Below are 21,399 nucleotides of genomic sequence, written 5' to 3' on the forward strand. Positions count from 1 at the left end.
GGAAAGTGGGGAACTCTGCGGTATTCCATTGTCTAGAGGGTATTTATCGGAGTAAAAGTTTTAAATTCTTACGCGACAGCTTCGACCAGTTAAGAATTATATGATGAAGTTTAATATTTTGCGTCCAGCTCCCTTATACTTACTTTACTTTAATTGGCTATGACAGAATATTTGATCTACTAGCCGAACGTAGAATAGCGTTCCAAGAGCCTCGATCTTCTGCGCTCATTCTAAAATCTCTGACACCAAGTTTCGAGGTGTCTCCCATAACTTGATCTTTTCATCGGGCTTTTGGTCTTCCCGGTTTGCGTGTACCACCGTGTTTGCCTTCAAAAGACTTCTTTGCTGGAGCTTCTTCACCCATTCTGACAACATGACCTAGCCAACGCAGACGTTGTATTTTGATGCGTGTAACTATGCTATCTTCTTCATACAGCTCATACAGCTCGTGGTTCATACGTCGCCTATATTCTCCGTTAACGCAAACTGGTCCATATATTTTACGAAGAATCTTTCTCTCAAATACTCCAAGCACTGCCTCACCTGCTTTCACAAGTACCCATGCTTCAGAACCATATAACAGCACGGGTAGTATCAGTGTCTTGTAAAGTGTAGTCTTCGTCTGTCGAGAGGTGGCCTTGTTTCTAAACTGCTTACTTAGTCCAAAGTAGCATCTGTTTGCCAGTATTATTCTTCGCTTTATCTCAAAACTGGTGTCATTCGTTTCGGTTACGGCGGTGCCGAGGTAGATAAAGTTACTGACTATCTCAAAGTTGTGGTTCCCAACTTTCTCCATGTTCTTTATCTGCTCGGTTGTACAAGGCTTTTTGGGAGTGAAGACCATCCATTTCGTCTTATCTCCATTTACTGCCAGACCCATTTTCACTGACTCTCTTTCGATTATTTCAAAGGCTGCAGTTACTACTTCCGGTGACCGGCCTATGATATCGATATCGTCGGCATAGGCAAGTAGCATGTGCTCTCTTGTGATTAGTGTGCCATATCTATTCACTTCTGCATCTCGTATAATTTTCTCCAGCAGGATATTAAAGAGATCACACGAGAGGCTGTCTCCTTGTCTGAAACCTCGTTTGGTATTAAATGGTTCGGAGAGATTCTTTCCTATTCTTACTGAGGAACGCATATCAGCAAGTGTCATCCTTCAGAGTCTTATTAATTTTGCAGGGATACCAAACTCAGACATGGCTTGAAATACCTTTGAACGTAAAGGAGTATCGAAGGCGGCTTTGTAGTCAACAAAGAGGTGGTAGGTGTTGATTTGTCCTTCTCGGGTCTTTTTCAGGATTTGGCGCAGTGTGAATATCTGGTCTAGAGTGGATTTACTTGGTCTAAAGCCGCATTGATAGGGCCCAATTATCTCATTGACTTTAGGTTTTAATCTTTCACACAGTACGCTCGAGAGTATCTTGTATGCGATGGGGAGGAGACTTATTCCTCTGTAGTTGGCACATTCCGTCTTGTCTCCTTTCTTGTGTACGGGACATCGTATGCTCAGGTTCCAATCATCGGCTATGCGTTCTTCTAGCCAGATTGCGCAGATAAGCTTATGCATACGCCTTATCAGCGTGTCGCCTCCGGTCTTAAATAGTTCAGCGGGTAACCCGTCGGCGCCTGCTGCCTTGTTGTTCTTTAGTCGGGTCACTGCACTTGGACCTCATTCTGACTAATAGGTAAAAGGTCTATACCATCATCATTTATTGGTTCTGCGGTATCCTCATCGCCGCTAACGTCGCACACTAGCAGTTTGGTAAAATGCTAGTGTCTGACTCCTGTACATCTCAATTAACTCACACTCACGTCTTTCCATTTCCTTTTCCTTTCTGCGGAATAAACGTTTATCCCCTCTCCTTTTCTCCCGATACCTCTCCTTCATCTGGCGCGTTGCTACTGATTGCAGGGTTGCTCTATATGCCGCATTCTTGGCTTCAGTAGCATCTCGACACTCATGGTCGTACCATGGATTTCGCGGAATTTTCCACGGATTGGACATGGTTTGCCACTGCGCCATTATATCATCGGAACAAGACGTTGGGTCAGGGTGGAGTATGCCGCTGCCATCTGTAGTGTTTGCAGCATTTCAATGTCCAGCTTCCGTGCAGTGTCAGATCGTACTTTCCTCGCCATGTTCAAACGGGTGCGAACCTTTGCTGCAACAAGGTAATGATCCGAATCTATATTCGCTCCACGGATTGATCGTACACCTAACACGCTGGATGAATGTCCTCCATCTATCACAACGTGATCAATTTGGTTCTTCGTGTGTTGATCGGGTGGTTTTGTTGTGGCTTTGTGAATATTTTTATGTTGAAATCTGGTGCTACTAACTACCATATTTTTTGCCGCGGCGAAATCTATCAGCCTCAACCTATTACTGGACGTTGTCTCGTGGAGGCTAAACTTTCAGACTGTTGTACCAAAGATATCATTTTTCCCTATCTTCGCATTGAAATCTCCCACCACGATTTAAATATCATGGGAGGGGCAGCGGTTATTTTATCTCTCTAGGCGCTCATAGAAAATATCCTTGGTCTACTGGTCCTTGTTTTCTGTCGGAGCATGGGCACAAATAAGGCTGATGTTGAAGAATTTGGTTTTTATGCGGATTGTGGATAGTTACAGTCTCTCCACAAATCCACAGCCAAATTCAGCTATAGTATAGGTCGTCACCGTTTGGTGTTGTAGTGACGCCATTCCCAGTTCATCGCATTTCCTGTAAGGCGATAATATCTGCTTTGTACCTTTCTAATACATCCGCCAACGCGTATACTGCATCTTCTCTATAAAGAGTGCGGACATTCCAGGTGCAGATCCGCAAATCATTCTCCTTTTTTCGTTTGCGTGGGTGTCTTTGAATGCATCGTAGAATTCCGACTCTGATTTCCGTTCGTTAGGCGAGTCTCAGATGGTATTAAAAATTCCGGTTTTTGAGTTGCCGTTAAAATTTCTTATTGATTATAGTAATAAATTAAGCCTTGGGTATTGGTAGATATTGCACTTATTATCTTTGGTTTTTAGGAGTTCACGCCGATTCTCCTTTTTTTACCATTTAATCTTTTGGTAAGTACTTCACAATCTCTACTATTTGTAAAGTTTTAGAGATTCTCATCAATTGCTAGATTTAATTTTTTATTCACCTGCACCCAGTTTATACACTCTATAATTCGTTCCTTGTCGCACTCCTTCAATTTGTGTTCGCCATGACATTTTATACACACTTCTTGATTTTTTCATTAAACAGACTTGTGATTGTAACCTTTACATTTAAAGTATTGTAATAAATCAGTTCCATCAAAAACTCTACAACGTTTCCAACTAATTTTATCTTTGAGGCGTCAATACTTTCTTATATGATTCATTGTCAATTTTTAATTTTGGCAGTGTATATTCTTCTATTTCTCCTATTAATTTCGTAAAATTTTGTCACCTTTATGTCGCTTTCTTTCAACATTTCATTCCGTAACTTTAATTTATGTATAAACTCTTCATACGAATATTTGAACGTCATATCAGTTATAAGTATTTTCGTTTCATATGGGTCTGGTACCTTAACATCATAATCATCACTCATTTCGTTTTGTATCGCCTCTTTTTTCTTTCTCTTTCAACTTCATTCAGTTTGTATAACGACAGCACCGTTTCTTCTATTTTCAACATTTAAAAATTTTAAATTTTTTGGACCAACTTTTGAATTAAGGTCACACTGTCTTATCCCCGTTTTTCCTTAGGATTCCCCAGTATTGCTTTTGAAACATCTGGCAGCTCTTGAACATTGGACTCTCCCAGACCAATCCCATGGCAGCCGGTTGACGTACCAGATTGACCTGATCGAGTCCTTTATCGGCAAGGGCTGCCGCCTCAGTAGTGTACAACACACTGCTACAACAACTCTCTAAAAGCTTTCTTAATTGCAATACACATCATTCCATGCTCTCTTCTACAGAAGTGCACATTGATTTGTTATTATTCTCAATCTCATTATCATTTCGATGAAATTCTTCTCACATATTTTTTGAGCATTGTCTAGTTTTTTAATACTCTACATTTCTATAACTTCCAGCAGCTTTTTAATTTCATTTTCATTTTAATTTTTTCCAACGAAACTTCCAATTCCACAAAACATTTTTTAAGGCCTGGTTCTGCTCTCGTAAATGTACAGTAAATGTGGAGCAACGTGTCAGCTGTTTTGTTTTGCCTTATAAACACATGCAAACCATTGCCGATCTTGTGTCGACTGTAACCGGAAATAAAAATTCAGTAGAAACTATATTTACGTTCCGTTTTCGTGTCAGTTGATAAAATATTTGAAGTTTGAACAAATTTCAAAACCAAAAATGTGTATTTAGAAAACTGATAGTTCAGTTCTATGATTTCTATGTGTAACAATTTTTTTAAACAATTTATTGTTTATATAAGAAGAAATTGCAAGATTATCGTATACGGGAAACGAAGTTAGCGACATGTGAGCCTGGAGTCTATTCAGAGAAAGGATTCGCCGTTTAGAAGACGGTAAATCCTTTCCAAGAATATCTTTTGCGGCTATTATCTATGACACAGAACTCTGCCTGAAAGAGCATAAATTTGTCCGGTATTTTCACCGGGTATATTACGATGCTGGGAGTCTCGTAATATACCCCGATCCGTTCTCTGGTTCCATCTTGGAGCCATTCTTGAAGGCCGTCCAAAGACGGGAGTCTAAAAAACTGTAACTTATATCTCAGGGTGAAAAGGACCAGCTCTATCATCCTTAATTTTGTTTTGGCTCATCTCGACAGTAACCTTTCCATGATGTCGCCGATCTTCGACAGAAATTTGTGTCGTATCAGTAGTACGTCGTCGTACGCATATGCGATCATTCCAGCACGATTTAGTTTATCACTTTTTTCCAGATAATTGGCGAAAAAATACCTACTTGAGGCGTTCCTATTATCACCCGCCTTCTGACAACACTACCTCCGAAGTCCGCGTTGATAGTGCTGTCACGTAGCATACAGTCTGTCCACAGGGAGAACCTCGTGTAGATCCCCGTGCGGTTCAGGGAGGCAACTGTCGACCCATCTCTTGGTGTAGCAGTTTGTTGTGTTCTATCTTTCGTCTGCTTGTTTCTGTTGAGTGTCAAGACCCAGGAACACTGCGACTAGGATGGGGTGCGTCCACAGGGTTTTGGGTCTGATTCGAGTGGGTCTGGCTGGGCAGTTAAACAGGTGACGTGTAACGTGTGGTTCCTGGTTATAATAGGGACACGTTGGCATCAATCCTGGAGGTGTCGAGGCGGCTACATCTGCCGGAACGTAATTGTGCCAGAACTACCCTGGTTTTCAGAGGTGGCCAATTTTTTCAGGTGCAATGGGAGGCGATCGTTCTCCAAGGACTACATTCACCCGGTAGTGAAACTCACGCTCTGTCTTAAGGGTTCTGGGCGGTGGATATCTATCCACAAGATGCAGATTTGTATGGTCTCCGCGATAACAGCCCAAAAGGTATTGCTTAGACGGCATGTAGTTATGTCTTCGCACTGGTTGGATCTTTGCCTGGTACCATGATCTCACAGTCGTCCGCACATCATACGATCTTTATGCCGTCTGGAGGAGGTGGATTGAAGGATAGGTAGAGAAAACAGTGCGGGAGATATCACCCCACCTTGGGAACTCCCTGTTTCACTCTAAGGTGCTTTGACTTCTTATCCCAAAATTCCCCCAAGCTCGGGTCGTTTTCAGGCTTCAGTAGCGGGATCACTCTGCCCATTTTCCAGACATCGAGAACTATAAAAGTGTTCAAAGACAGGTTGAGGTCAGTAGTAAGGTACTCAACCCAAGGTAAATCCAGATTCTTCAACATCTATGTAGATATTCCGTCGGGGCCCAACCCATCGGCTCGGAGACCACGAATACGGCGAATGGCTCTCCTCCTTGCCCTGTCTCTTTCGGGATGCACAATAAATTGACGGTTGAACAACCTGGCGTATCTCTTCGGATCAGTCACGGTTATTTCGCTAAAATTGACTGAGGTCCTGTCATCCCGTCTACCGGGGTTCGAGAGTGACTTAACAGTAGACCACAGTTTGCCCACACCGGTGCCTAAGTTACATTGCTCCAAGTGTTCCAGCCACAAATTACGCTTATGTTCTTTGACTACCCTGTTTATTTCCAGATTCAGCTCGATGATTCTGGGGTTAGTGGGGTCCGAACAACAAATCCCATCACGCTCGTCTGCGAGTACCACTGCCTGTGCCAGGAAATTGGGGTATTCGACGGGCTGATATAAAGCGAGCGGCTGCCGCATTAAAGATGTCTCGGAATTTCCTCTCGGCAACTAGCACATCCGAGGAGGTGGCAGTTCACTAAAGCGGCGATTGGTATACTTTCTGAAGCCAGCCCAATCGGCCTTCTTCTGATTGATAAACGTCCGGCGCTCAGAGGTTATGAAGTCGGGTGGTCGGTCGATGGTGAGAATTATGGGAAGGTGGTCTGACCCCAAAGAAATGCCGGCTTGTCAGGATACGTCACTCAGGAGATGCAATGGAAATGTCTGGCGAGCTGCTGCACCTCCTCGTAATCCTAGTGGGGGCATCCTCATTCACTGTGCAAAACGTGGAGCCTTCAATCTGCCCTGCCAAAGCCATGTCGCGCTGGTCGTTAGGTAGGAGAGAATGTCACGAAATATGGTGCGCAATAAAATCCTCTAGAACCAGACGATTATAGGCAGATAGTAACCCACTTATGTCGGGGTTGTAAGCTTGGCCATTAATTGGGACCCAGCTACCAACCGGCGGTATGTACACTTCGTATAGCTCTATCTCGGCAGTACCGGACCTGACTGCTATCCCCACCTGACTGCTATCGCCTGCGTTGGGTTTGTATATCACGAAGGCCAATCCCCCACCTCCATTCCTTGGGCGATCCTTGACAAGTGTGCAAGCTACAGGTGTTGTTCAGCTTGTTTTCCTCGATCGCTGCGACCAATATGTTCTTCCGACTCATAAAATCCACTATCGGTAATGTACCCACTCCATGCATCGGTTACACCTCACCGACACCGATCGATGATGGAGGCGGTTCTGGCAAACCGAACAGAACCAGGGTCCGGGGTTCTTTTCAATCACGGCACGAACCAGAGCGTGCGGAGAAGACACTCCAGGATATGCCTCTCCCATATCGATATGCCTCTCCCATAGTCAATCCGGTGCGTACAACCGGCTGCCAAGGGATTGACCCATCTCTTCGTTGTTAAATGCCCTCTCAATATTCCGGAAGGCCGCGTTCTCCTTCAGCTAGAGAGCCGTCTCGACTTCTCGCATCACTGCCTCTCCACCAGGCCGTATTTTCGACCTACCCTTAAGGTAGGTTGTGCGTTTGAGGTTTGCCTGAAGTTCTCCGACGTCACTCCCTCCCTCACCTTCAAGCCTTTTTTTTATAAAATTAGTTTGAAATGTCAAATTCTACATTTTGTAATAAGCACACATACCGCTTTACATTTACAGTACATTAACGAGAGCATAACCAGGCCTTTATTTTTAGACACATTATCATGGATTTGTCCATTACATCGTCAATATTGTGGATGTATTGCAAGCAATCATCACACATATACCGCAAATTTCTGTTTGTTCCCAGAAAACCCGCTGCATATGCGTCTATGCCAGAACATTTGTTTTCGCAATGAAACACTTTTGCACATACACCACTGCATCTAATGCCTGCCTCTCCTTTTATTGGTTTCTGCATTTATTGCATTCCGCCATTTCTGACCGATGATTATTTTTAATTTAATAAGTGTTTAAGTTTGATTTCATCAAAAACTTCAAAACACACTTATAAAGTATCCCCGGTATTCAGAAAACTTAATGTAGATTTGAAATAGTTTTATTTGACAGATTTCCTTTATAAAAATGTCAAATAGACAGCCCAAAAAAATTTCGAAATGCCGAGGTGACCAATTTTTTGTGGTCTGCTGAGAGGCGCTTGGACGAATTATGGCCTTGAAATTTTGCACATAATCCCGTTAACTCTCTATCCTTTCACAAACGGCAGATTTCTTACTAGTTTTTTGCTTTACCACTGTAAAGCATCTGAATACTCAGGCATCCTTACGTTCTGAAAATTTTCTGGATACAGTAAATTGCGGATGTTTTTTATATTTGAAAGTGTTCTAGATCCTATTAATATGGCACTTTTCTTTCATAGATAAACATTTACGTTTTGTCAATTTTCTGTCTGTCGCCCGATCACTACACAACTTATTTTAAACTGATATTTTTCTTTTTTTGTTCGTAATGTTCCAATCCGACGTCAGTCCACTACCAAAATTATCAGCCCTATTCTGAATAACAATTCCCTGGGAGTTTATTCCCTACTCCCTTTTCACTATTCTGAATAATTTTTCGGATTTTTTCCCCTACTCCCTTTTTCCTTATTTAAAACAAACTTCGAAAAAAGGAAATATCTCCCAGGGAAAAAAGTAGCTATTCTAAATCGAAATAAAAGGAAGAATGAGATGATAGAAAAGAGGATCGTCACCTCCACATGAATACGTGGCTACAACAACCCTTTATTCTATTTTACACACCACTGTTTTGTTTGTTTTTGGACAAGCAAAGCGAACACAAAGCCTTTATGGGTGTATACAAGAAACTAGGCATAGCAAATGTAACGTTTTTGCAACAACTTTTATTTTGTGGCTGTCTGCAAGTTCGATAATGATCAACATTGAATGATATTCGTTTTGTTCCACTATTTTTTATACCCTCCACCATAGGATGGGGGTGTACTAATTTCGTCATTCTTCTTCTTGATTCATTCATTCATTCATTCTTGATTGTCTTGACATTTTAACTCCATCTAGCCATGTCCGTCCGTTTCTCTGTCGAAAGCACGCTAACTTTTAAAGGAGTAAAGCTATCCGCTTTAAATTTTGCACAAATACTTCTTATTAGTGTAGGTCGGTTGGAATTGTAAATGGGCCATATAAGTCTATGTCTTGATATAGCTGCCATATAAACCGATCTTGGATCTTGAATTCTTGAGCCATTAGAGGGCGCAATTCTTAAACGATTTAGCTGAAATTTAGCATTAGGTGTTTTGTCTTTTTTTTTACTTTCAACAAATGCGCCAAGTATGGTTCAAATCGGTTCATAACCTGATATAGCTGCCATATAAACTGATCATGAATATTGATTTCTTGAGCATCTAGAGTGCGCAATTCTTATCCGATTTCGCTGAATTTTTGCATGACGTGATTTCTTATGCCTTTCATCAACTGTGCCAAATATTGGTTAAATGGGTCAATAACCTGATATAGCTGCCATATAAACCCATCTGTGATCTTGACTTCTTGAGACTCTAGAGGGCGCAGTTATCCGATTTGGCTGAAATTTTGGGCAACGGCTACTCTCATGACCTTCAACATACGTGTCAAATATGATCTGAATCGGTCTATAGCCTGATACAGCTCCCATATAAACCGACGCAATTTTACACAATGACTTCTATTATGGTCTCCAACATTTAATTTAATTATGGCCCGAATCGTACCAAAACTTGATATAGCTCTTATATCATTGCATTTCTTTTCTTTTTTCCTTTGTTTGCCTAAAAAAAGATACCGGGAGATGAACTCGACAAATTCGGTCCATGGTGGAGGGTATATAAGATTCGGCCCGGTCGAACTTAGCACGCTTTTACTTGTTTTGTTTTAACATCAATAAGAAAAAAGTTTGTCAAAAAATTCGTTATAGAAAAATTAGTTTGTGTGAGAATAACAACTTGCGCTTAAAAAAAATCGTTACAGAAAGGTGAAAATAGGTTAAAACGGCTGAAAATATATTAGTATTTTTTACACCACTTTATTCAGTAAAGATGAAGTAAAAAATCATCAATCTTTCGATTGATGGCAATTTCGTTAAAATCCATTCAGCCGTTTGGCCGTAATATATATGAAATTAGATTATATATTCAGTTTAAATTTTCTCATTCAGTCCGTTTTTTATAATCGTTCCCAATTCGTGTTAACGTATGACGTAATCCTAAATTACCCCATATTATTTAAGATTTTCCACAGGAATCCATTTCAGGCCCGTTCCTTTTTTCCTTTTACGACACACATATGAATTCGGCTCAAAGCTTTGTACCTATTTTGATGATATTCAGCTATTTGGATCAAGCAAAGCCGAACACTCCATTAAAGAAAAGGAGGCACTTTTCTTATATCAAGGAAAAGCGGAGATACTTCTTTATATTGCCGAGCCCGAAGGGCGTGACGCTGAGCTACATCAATAAAATTTACGAATTTCGCAAGGCCTATGCAATCTGTTGACATGGCAACATTATTCTAGACAATAACATTTTGAGGCTAGTGATGTTAATTGTCAGGTTATTGCAATGAGCCCAATTTGACCAATATCATCATCAAGATTTGAGATGCATCTTGGTCACTTCAAAAGCCTTGGATAATACGGGTAAAATAAAAAATTTGGACTATAATCGGAACAGTTTAAACCAGCAGTACATTCTTTCGTTTTTTATATTTTTTAATTTTTAAATCATTAAAAACACGACTGCATGCAAAAAACTAAACATCAACAATGCAAACAAGCGCGAAAAAGGTTTGGGAACTATTTTTATTGACTGAGTTTGCTCATTAATGTTTGTTTATATAAATGGGTATTCCGCTTATTTTATTTTTAAACTCTCTAGCATGAAATGGGTATAATTGCGCACGATATTCATTCAAATAATGTGTAAATATAGTTTTTTTTTTTTGATTTCTGGCATCAGTTTGATTGTTTAGAATCGAATAATGTTGTTGTGTGAATTGTTTTCTGTTGCACGAATTATTTAAATTAAATTAAGAAAACAAATTTTATTATTAAATCTTATAATTAGCTTGAAGACTTTATTTTGGAAAATGCAGTGTAATTTGGGGGCGTTTTAGGACAAATGATTCGAAATTTAGGGACAAGATGCAAAAGGTCAATAAAAGTTCTAAATTTCATATAAAATTAACTTGAAAAGTACTCTAAAACACTGACATGAAATACGCTAGCATTCACATAATTTCATAAGCTTTCAGTATATTGGCATCTGAGAGGCACTTGAAATCAACACCAAGAAACCCAACAATTAAGGCACAGAAGAATCTTTTCGATCATTAGCAAATTTTGATGGAAATAGAAAAGCATTTTGCTTTTTATTTGATATTTTTGGATCACAAAAACGAATGATTAAAATGATATACATAAGTCTAAGTATACGAATCATAGCATTTTTATAAAACACAAAAAGAAATAATTTTTTTTTTGGTTGGGAGTGGAGTCTTAGTGAATGGCCGAGCGGCACTGACTCTTGCTTAAATACTTAAATACTGAATGCCTAAGATACTCGTTATGACAAGTACGTATCCGCACCCAAAATAATATTAGTCTAAGTGTACAAATTATTGCATTTTTCTAAAACGCAAAACGAAAAATTTATTTTTTTTGTGTGGTGTGCACAAGCTCAGGTGGGAGCTACCGCAATGCGTCCACACATTGCAGATAGTGCGATGCCTGGTACACGGAGTAGCTGCAATTGCAGTCGCGGACTACCAACCCGGGACGGTATTACTATGAGCATCACACGGGTTGGAACTCTCAGTTCCAATTTGTGTAGTATTCATCGTCATTACGAGAAGCTCAGCTGAGAGCTACCGGGCACGTCCACAGGTTGCGGATAGTGGGATACTCCATATACGGAATAGCTGCAACCGCAGTCGCGGACAATTAGCGGTTTCGAGTCTCAGTGAGAGGCCGGGTGGCACCGACTCTTGTTTAAATACTGAGTGACACTTGTAGTATTTACATTGAGGCGTCAGTATTTACAGCCCTTGCCGATGAAGGAATCCATCGGATCAATCTGGTACGTGAAACCGGCTGCCATGGAATTGAGGTTAAGATAGTGGTTAGTGTCAGTCAAAGCAACTGCTTCAGCATCAGAGTATACTTTTCATCCTAAGATATTCATTACTTGTCCGCAGTGAACTTCGGAACTTTGTCACGGTATGCGTGCTCTTGAAGCAGATGAGTATCTCGGTATACTAAAGAACTGTATCGCATCTTAAGGTATCACTTTAACGTTATCACAGGACACTGGAGTACTTTATACACACTGGAGTACTTTACACAAGTACCCCGCAATCCCATGGCAGCCGGTTGTACGTACCGGATTGACCCGATGGAATCCTCCATCGGCAAGGGCTGCCGTCTCGGTGTACAACACACTGCTACAACAACAGCAACACAAGTACCCCGCTATTAATTTAAATTCCTTCAGATATTCTAGCCAAAAATTAAATTTTTATCTAAATTATTGGTTATGGCCAAGTTTACAAGGTTTGGTTGTGGAAGCATTTCCTTACTTATCCCTAATACCGTAAAATTGTTCAGTTGTGCATATCAAAATTAAAAGTAATACTTACCTCTTGTGATATACTTTCTATGGTTAACATTTTTTTAAAGTCTTCCATATCCCTCTTTATTTGCGATCGAAAAGTGAGATTCTTCAGTCGGCTTTTCAATGTTATATACTGATCCTGAATATTCAATATTGTTGAAAACAAGTTGTCGATCTTTTTGAACCATGGTTTCAGCTCACTATCGTCATACATTGATGCCTTATTTATTTTTGTTTCAAGAACAGCCATGTCTTTTTTGAGGCGATCATTTTCATCCATAAGTTCGTTGACTTTTTTCACGAAAAATTCTTTTGGCATATTTGTCTTTAAAGCATTTTTTCGTAGCGTTGTTCGGATTTTTTTTGCCCGACTCGCATACTGTTAAATAACAAAAGATTGATAAAATAAAGTTTTGCATACATTTTTTCCATTACATACCTTTAATGTATTGTAGGTATCTTCGTAGGTTAACGAGCTCATTGAAACATTTGCCACCATTAATGTTTGGCAATTACCACCAAGGGAGTCTTTGAGAATTCGTGTGAGATTCGAGTCTCTATAGGGAATGTGCTTCAAACCATCAGCCAATTTGTTGATGCAATTACCCAAAGCTAAAAGACTTTTATTTATACTTGCGCCCTCTTTAAAACGAACACCAATGCCTTTAGTACTAGCAGCTCTTTCGCTGCCGGCTAAATCAATCATTGACAGCTTGACCATTCGTTTTGTGTCTGTCTTACGATCCGTCATTCTTATATGAACCTGAAATACTGCGTGCGACCGCGAACTTTCAGCATTGGCATCTGTTGGATGTTGTGTACGATGGGAATTTCCAAGAGCTAAAAGACTCAATAATTCCTCCGCGCTATATATAGGCTTAAGAACTAAACCGCTAACAACTACTCCATTTGAATCTTCTCGCAGTTTCAGGGGTCCAGTTTTCGTCAATAAATTCATGACTTGCTCATTGTATACCTCTAAGTAACTCACACCTACATCAAATTTTCGTATATCGCTCTGAGCTTCAATTTTTTCAAAAAGATAGCGCATTGTAAGAAAAGTTAGTCCAGGTATTGCATCACTACCCAACATAGTGAAAGTTTTTCCCGCTCCTGTAGCACCATAAACAAAAACTGAACAGTTGTACCTATTAGAAGGAAAGATATACATAAAGACAAAAATAAAAAGAATTGCGATTAAAAATCCATCCTCACTATTTGGTATATAACATACCCATTTAACACAGAGTCTACCAGCGGTGCTGTACATTCATCAAATATTTGTACATTCGTTGTATCCGTATCGTAGACACGATCGTACTTCATAGACAACTTTTTGTTAACTCTCTTCGTTATATCGCGGTGGTTTACTTTTGTACCCTGGAAGAAAAAATCGTCGTCCTCCTCATCAGGATCGAAAAGTAATGTGTTGTTGTCAAGCACTTTAATTATGCTTCTTTGATTTTGTTCCATTTCTCTCCGGTTGTAAGGTCTTACTCTCACAACAACTTTGATATTTTTTTGTTCGCCCGACATTGCTAATTGAAGTGGACACGTTCTAGTTCTTGAAATTTCATATGAAATAAAAAAATATATGGTGAAACACGTTTGTTTTCGCCTTTCGAAGGCTACTTTGTTACTGGATCTAAAAGCGTTTGAATTTAGAATTTGTTTTGCGCACTTAGATTGGTAGCACTGAGTCAGGGTTCCAATCATATTACAACAGTAGGTGTCTTCTCGTTCGTTCATGGTACAATTAAAAGGTAGTGTCATAAGTACAACAATAAGATACCATCCGTAACGAAACTTTCTCAAATGGCGTTAGTGCAAATGTCAAAGTGGTTTCAGAAATAAACGTTTTTTACCAATTTATATTCTTCAAATGTGTTTATAAGTTGTATTTTGATTATTATAACACTGTTTTGTTGCTAATGTTTGGAATATCGGTTCAAATAAAACATCGTTTAAAGATCTTAGAAAAAAATCACATCACATTTGACATTTGGATTTATTGCAAATTTAAAACATATATAAAAAAATTTACTTAGCTGTTCGCATAATCTCACCTCATAAGTGCATCCTGACGTTCATTTCTAGTAGACATATGCAGCAGATTAAGGGTTGGAAATCTATTCGTCGTATTTCCTGTACACGTACACAAAACGCCGACTTTGTATATCAGCTTGATGACAAGATAGCAAATTTAATGCAAAAGAAGCTTTTAATTCAAATAATTGTAATGTGTGTTTATAACAAAGAAACATAGATAAAAGTGTGGCAGACCTCTGTTGAGATGCTTTTCCGTTAATGACCAAAACACGACTCCATGCTGCACTTATTCGTCGGATTTGACAGAGTCCAGAGCTGCAGTCCTGTGTAATTCATAAGGGCAGCTACTATCCGAAAACAACGGATGACAGCTCGGCCAACCTGACGATAACTTGTCCTCGAGCTACAAGGGCTCTTCGCAATTGTTCTCTTGATGACCATCTTTTTGTTACACTTCGTCAACCTCTGGCAAGGCACATCATGGCTTCCTTCTGTCACTACTGGTCACAGTGCTGAATTTACGTTGATTTCGCAATGTCCCTCGATGTCTTCAATGACGTACCACTCGAACCTCGAAACTTCTTGACGATGTATGAGCCTCTGTACTTTGCATCAATTTTCCTAGAGTCCCCAGTGCTCCCGTCATCTGTCGTGATGTCTATCTACATCAGCTTCGCTGTTACATCTTCTGGGTCTGCTTCTTCTTCCACGGGACTACACTCATGCTTTTCCGTTACTCATGCTCATCGCGTCGACATGCGTCATGAGCTTTCCCGGACGATGGCAAAAGTTAAAATCATATTCGAGCATCTTTAGCAATCAACGCGACACACGCGGAACCATCGGTGTCATGGTTTTCATACTAAAAGTCGAAATAACAGAGCAATCAGTACAAGCAGTAAAATGTTTTCCAAGTAGATACCTTCTGAATCGATAATACGCTTTCACTAGCGCAAGAACCTCCAATTCATATGCATTGTATTTCCTCTCCGAATCGCTGCACATTCGACTAAAGTAAGCAATTTGTCTTATCGACCCGTCATCTTCAATGCGGATGAGAATTGCGGCAAGTCCTATGCTAGTCGCATCTGTGAGCAGTTCTGGGTCTTCGTTGGCATCATAAATAGCTAGAACTGTTTCACTGGTTATTGCTAGAATCACACATTCGTCTAAGCAATCGAATGAAACATCCTTCTTAGTCAATCTGATCAGTCGGGCTGCAATGTGGGCATAATTCTCGATGAACTTACGAAAGTACCCAGTAAGGCCCAAAAATCTTCCAACCTCATTCATCGATGTTGGAAATTCACCAATCGGCCTTTTCGTGTATCATCTTTGTCCACTTCAAGTCCCAAGAACGTTACGCTATCCGTCATAAAGAAACATTTCGATATCCGAAGAGTTAACCCCAATCGTCGGATAATTTCCAAAATTGGAACGTAAACGGTGCGTTCTTTAGCCCGAACGGCATTCGATTAAATTCAAATTGACCACTGTAACTGATGAACGCAGTGTACCTCTTCGAACGTTCATCTAATTCAATCTGGTAATACCCGGGCATTAAATCAAGAGTTGTAAAATGCTTTTTACATGAATGTGTCGGCAACACACCATCCACAGTTGGCATTGGCAATGGCTGTTTCTCAGTTACCTCATTTAAAGCCCGGTAATCCACAAATAATTGGTTCTCACCATTTGCCTATGGCGCTAGTACGATCCGAGTTGCGTATAACGATGATGACGGAACGATAACATTCAAATCCAAAAGCTTGTTCACTATTCGGTCGACCACTTGTTGTTTTGGAATCGGTATCGCACTGTAGCGCAGAGGTTATCATGTCCGCCTATGACGCTGAACGCCTGGCAAGACCATCAGAAGAAAATTGTTAGCGGTATTTTGTAATTATGTCATGAATGGTACTGAGTTCTATGAGCAAAAAAATAGCGACATGTCGCTGCATCAGAATAAATTTCACATAATTTTAATTGCAAATGTAATTAAATGCTCACGAAATGGGCCGAATCAATCTTTGTTGTGCGTTGTTGTTTGACTTTTATTTGTGTTCTGACAAAGAAAAGCGTCCGTCAGATTTCACAATAATTTAATAGGCATTTTCGCTGTGAATGAAGTCAATAAAGAAAACACCTGGCACTGCCCATTTTCAATTACCACTCGGACATTCACCATAACGTCCATTCCAATAAGAATCAAAAAAGAATCTTTATCATCAACAACAAAAAGTTCACTATCATGGCATTGTCCGTCAATTGTTAATTTAATGTTTACTGTCTTAATGCTGGAACTATATTCGTTTTTCACAGTCGAAAAAACACAATTTTTTCACGGTTACTTTCTAGAAACACTACAAAAATCTCAATGAAAACATATTTCTTTTACGAATATTATTTCAAAAGACATGAGCGAATGTCCTACTGGGTGAAATCACCAAGTTTTTTGCTTCAAAATCTATTATCTAAAAAAAGTAATCACGAAAAAATGTCTAGAAAATAGAACATAGTACAAGCCATAACGCGCACAACGATATTCGCCTCCCGCGAAACCTTGAAGTGATTTACAACGCGGTACTAATTCACAATTCAGTTTCTCGGCTACGGATTATTTTACCAGGGAAATCACACTTCCCGCAACGATCATTGTAATGAAATTCAAATCTTTTAATTTCACGTCTTTGGTTATCATTTTTGTGTTTACAACTGCATTCATAGATTCTATTCCCTCTTCCGTGGCCAAGGCGGTTAAAGGTGGTCTCACGCGACTGTTAATAGCCGGCCAAGTTTGACGGTATTAAGATGTCCGATTTTTATTTGCATTCTCTTTGTTGTCATCTTCTTTCTCGCATATTCTCTACTCACGTACGCACATGTATACACACACGCACACAAATTTCTTTGAGTGTGTTGGCAAAACGTCGATCAGCTTGATGGCAAGATGGCGGATTGCAGCATATGATTTGTGGTTGTGGTACAAATGAGACCACCTTTAATTGTTTCGCCATGTTCCGTGGCTAAGGACAATTTCGCGATATGTGTGCTTTCTCGCGGCAATTATAACATACCGCACCACTACGGTCATTTTTCGATTTACTGTCACGTGTGTTTTCATAAGTAATGAGGGAATGTCCCACAACATCTATTATCTAAAAAAAGTAATCACGAAAAAATGTCGCGAAAAAAGAACATAGTATCAGCCATTACCCGTTAATAATATTATCGCTTTATCGTCAAGAACAGACATGAGTACTGCTTTTTTCACATGTGTGCGTTTGCATAATTGTTTTGCTGTACACGTGAAATAAATTTGCAATGCCAAAGTGGTTCGAAAATAGTCATCTTGTTTCAATTAATTTTAAATGTGTTTTTTGTGTTGTTACTTGCGATCTTGAAAGACTTTCTACTTAAATATTGTTTTATATATTTTTGTGATAAACAATTTTTGAGCAAATGTTTCTTTTAAAATCATTGCAATATGAACTTGACAGTGTATGCTTGCAATTAAGCATTTCCATCTGCAAAAATAGATGTCTGTGGAGAAACAAATTTATTTTTCATTCATTCATCGTTGTATGCGTTTATGTTGCCTAAGCAATACTGAATAAAATTGCGTTTACATTGGCCACTAAATCCGGATTTATAGCTTTTTCGAGATTTAAAAGCTAAATCCTGTTTCTTTGCAGGTCTTACCATGCAAAAACAAATCCCATTTTTGCACGATTTATTTTTTTTAATCCCAAATAATCCCGATTTTCTGTCTATATAATCGATAAAAGTACCATAATTGCAACTGTTTTCAAGAATTGTGTATAGATGTGTGTGATATGCTGATTCATATGTACGCAAGTCCGCTTGTGTATGTCACTTAAATCCCCAAAAACGCAGTATAAACGGACAAGATTTGTTTTTTGATTTAGTGAAATGGAAAGGTGCTTTAATGTTCGTGGTTTGTTTTTATTTCTGCATGTGTAAAGAGAACTCGCACTCATCAAAACAGCGTAAGCAGCGGAGAGAAAAAGCACGGGGCACTCTCTTTGTCCACCTATGATCTTGAGCACCACGACAACCGATAGCCCACATGCTATAGTGTTATTCAACTATTGTTTCACATTAGTTTTGATTATTATTGAATATGAATATCGACACTATTTATAACGCATGGAAAGTCGTCCAAAAATGCCACAACAAAATCATTCCAATTTTTAAATATTGGCTGACCTTTTTGTGGCACCTAATAGTTTACTTCGAATCGAAAATAACAAAATTCCGTCAGCCACTGGTATGCGACTCCCAATTCTTTTACCCTTTCAACAAATTTAACCGATTAACACCAATTATATCACGCACACTAACATGATTAATAAGAACGAACGACGGTTGACTATGGTCATTATCCTTCATTGTTTTACAGTGATTAGCAAAATCATTGTCTCCCAATATTTAATCTTTGATTATGGGTTAGTAATAAACTTTATAATTAATAGATTTGTTTAATTACATGCAGATTTTCAATCTTGGTTTAGTTGTTTTTGTTTCGAGCTTTGTTCATTTAACAAACAATTAACAAAGTTTATCTTTCATTGTGGTGATATCTCTGCAGACTTAGGTTATGGAGGAAAATATCAAATTTTAAAAAGTTTATATATATAAAAAAAAAAACTAAACTATCAGTATAATTAAGAATTTCAATAAAATTTATACGGGGCCATAGTATTTAGCAAAACAAAATCAACTTACAATTGGTATTGTTTTGGAAAATACCTAGAATTCGAAAAGAGATCTGCAAAAAATATTCTAAGGCGTCTGAATAGGCTGGTGATTAATATGCAGCTATGCTGCTCTAAGAAGGATGTGTATTAAAATGAAATTCCGGTAAGAAAATAAAAATCGAAATTGTGTTATAAAGTTTGCCTATGTTTCCAACCGATGCATCTAAAATATTCTGAATTGAAAAATAGTGCCACGGCAATATTTTTTATGATTCTTAACTGAAGTAAGGACCTGAAAATCTGTCCTAAAGCCTAGTACTGACTTCATTCACAGCGAAAATGCCTACTAAACCATTGTGAAATCCAACTGACTCTTTTCTTTGTTAGAACAAACAAACAAAAGTCAAACAACAACACACAACAAAGACAACAGCATTGAAGCAGCGACATGACGCTACTATTTTACTCATTGATCTCAGTACCACTTGTACGGAATATGTTAGCATTATCTTAATTTTTTTATAGAGTGTTTTGACAGTTTTTCGTGTGAAATGCAATGAAAATGGGAAATCTCAAAAAATCATGCAAATATCTCTATAATTTAATTTACTGGTTACTTACTTTACTTTAGTTGGTTATGACAGAATATTTGTTCCACTAGCCGAACGTAGAATAGATTTCCAAGCACCTCGATCTTCTGCGCTAAAATCTCTGACACCAAGTTTCGAGGTGTCTCCCACCACTTGATCTTTCCATACAGCTCGTGGTTCATACGTCGCCTATATTCTCCATTATTGCAAACTGGTCCATATATTTTACTATTCTTCGCTTAATCTCAAAACTGGTGTCATTCGTTTCGATTACGGCGGTACCGAGGTAGATAAAATGACTGTCTCAAAGTTGTGGTTCCCAACTTTCTCCATTTCCTTTATCTGCTCGGTTGTCCAAGGCTTTTTGGGAGTTGAAACCATTCACTTCGTCTTATCTCCATTTACTGCCAGACCCATTTTCACTAACTCTCTTTCGATTCTCTTAAAGGCTGAAGTTACTACTTCCGGTGACCGACCTATGATATCGATATCGTCGGCATAGGCGAGTAGCATGTGTGCTCTTGTGATTAGTTTGTCATAATATACTGGTTATAGCAACAGTAAAACCTCGTTAAACCGCTCATTAAATCCGGATTTAAGGCTCTCGGCAGCTGATTTTAAATATAAAGATAAAACAGGTGATCGAGCCATTAAATCCGGATTTAAAAAGCAGTTTAAACCAGGATGCACTTATAAGGTGAGGTCATGCGAACAGCTGAGTATTTTTTTATATTTTTTTTGATTTTGCAGTAAATCTAAACATCAAAGGCTTAATAAAACATCTGTGATTTTTCAAAAATCGTAAAAAGAATTTCTTTTTGATCCCATGTTCCACACATAAGCAAAAAAATAGTTTAATAATGATGAAAATACAAATATAAAACACATTTGAAGAAGATAAGTTGTAAAACAAAGTTTATTTCTAAAACCACTTTGACATTTCAATTTACGACATTTGCCACTCAAGGTAGTTTCGTTGGGGGTAGATTTTTGTTGTTGTGCTAACGACGCTATCTCCTAAATGTGTCATGAGTGTTAACGGGGTTAAAGATATTTTCCAACGTATAAGTGTGTCAAATGATAGCAATCTCCTATGGTGAGATGTAAAAATGACGTAGGGGGTTGTTTTTTACACTGGTGAATTTTCATTTTGCTGTCCCAATCGACCATTTTTTCTAACATAGACAAATGTTGACGTTTGTCAAAAATCAAAAGTAAACAAGATGTACAATAATACAGGGAAAAGTCAGAAAATAATAATTAGTTGCGCACTAGTAACATACACAAAATCAGAGTTGCACTTATCACTTGTTTTAACAGATAGTGCACTCAATATTTTGTTATTGGGCAACTGCCACTACCTGTAAATGAATAGATCTTGCACAAAACTGTACTTTTTGTTCATTATTGTTAAATAGCAACCTTTTAGAATTCCGTTGCCAATGATAATACACAATAATTTTACTTATTTTATCCCAAATAAGTCGTTCACATTTAGTGTCGTCTACCCACAATGTAGGCGACTAAGTTGTACCGCATGCAAGTTGGTTACCAAAACGCAAAGAATTTACAATTACTGACATGTGACTTTGCTCA

The 21,399-nt window shown here is 38.8% G+C and overlaps 1 protein-coding gene across 5 annotated transcripts in view; it reads right to left on the bottom strand.

The window, feature by feature from the left end:
- LOC106094477 (kinesin-like protein KIF18A) overlaps positions 1-16,415 on the bottom strand; it is a 50,089-nt gene extending 33,674 nt beyond the window's left edge. The window contains exons 1-6 of one of the 5 annotated variants that reach the window (XM_059363692.1): positions 15,415-16,415; positions 14,727-15,354; positions 14,510-14,625; positions 13,678-14,007; positions 12,883-13,591; positions 12,469-12,822 (exon numbers count right to left, since the gene is read on the bottom strand). In XM_059363692.1, the coding sequence (XP_059219675.1) occupies positions 12,469-12,822; positions 12,883-13,591; positions 13,678-14,007; positions 14,510-14,547 (1,431 nt within the window). In that variant the 5' untranslated portion in view covers positions 14,548-14,625; positions 14,727-15,354; positions 15,415-16,415. The other 4 variants (XM_059363698.1, XM_059363699.1, XM_059363693.1 and 1 more) reach the window with 4 other exon arrangements.
- Between the last annotated feature and the right edge of the window lie 4,984 nt (positions 16,416-21,399).

This window comes from Stomoxys calcitrans, chromosome 1 (assembly GCF_963082655.1).
Source record: "Stomoxys calcitrans chromosome 1, idStoCalc2.1, whole genome shotgun sequence".
NCBI lineage: Eukaryota > Metazoa > Arthropoda > Insecta > Diptera > Muscidae > Stomoxys > Stomoxys calcitrans.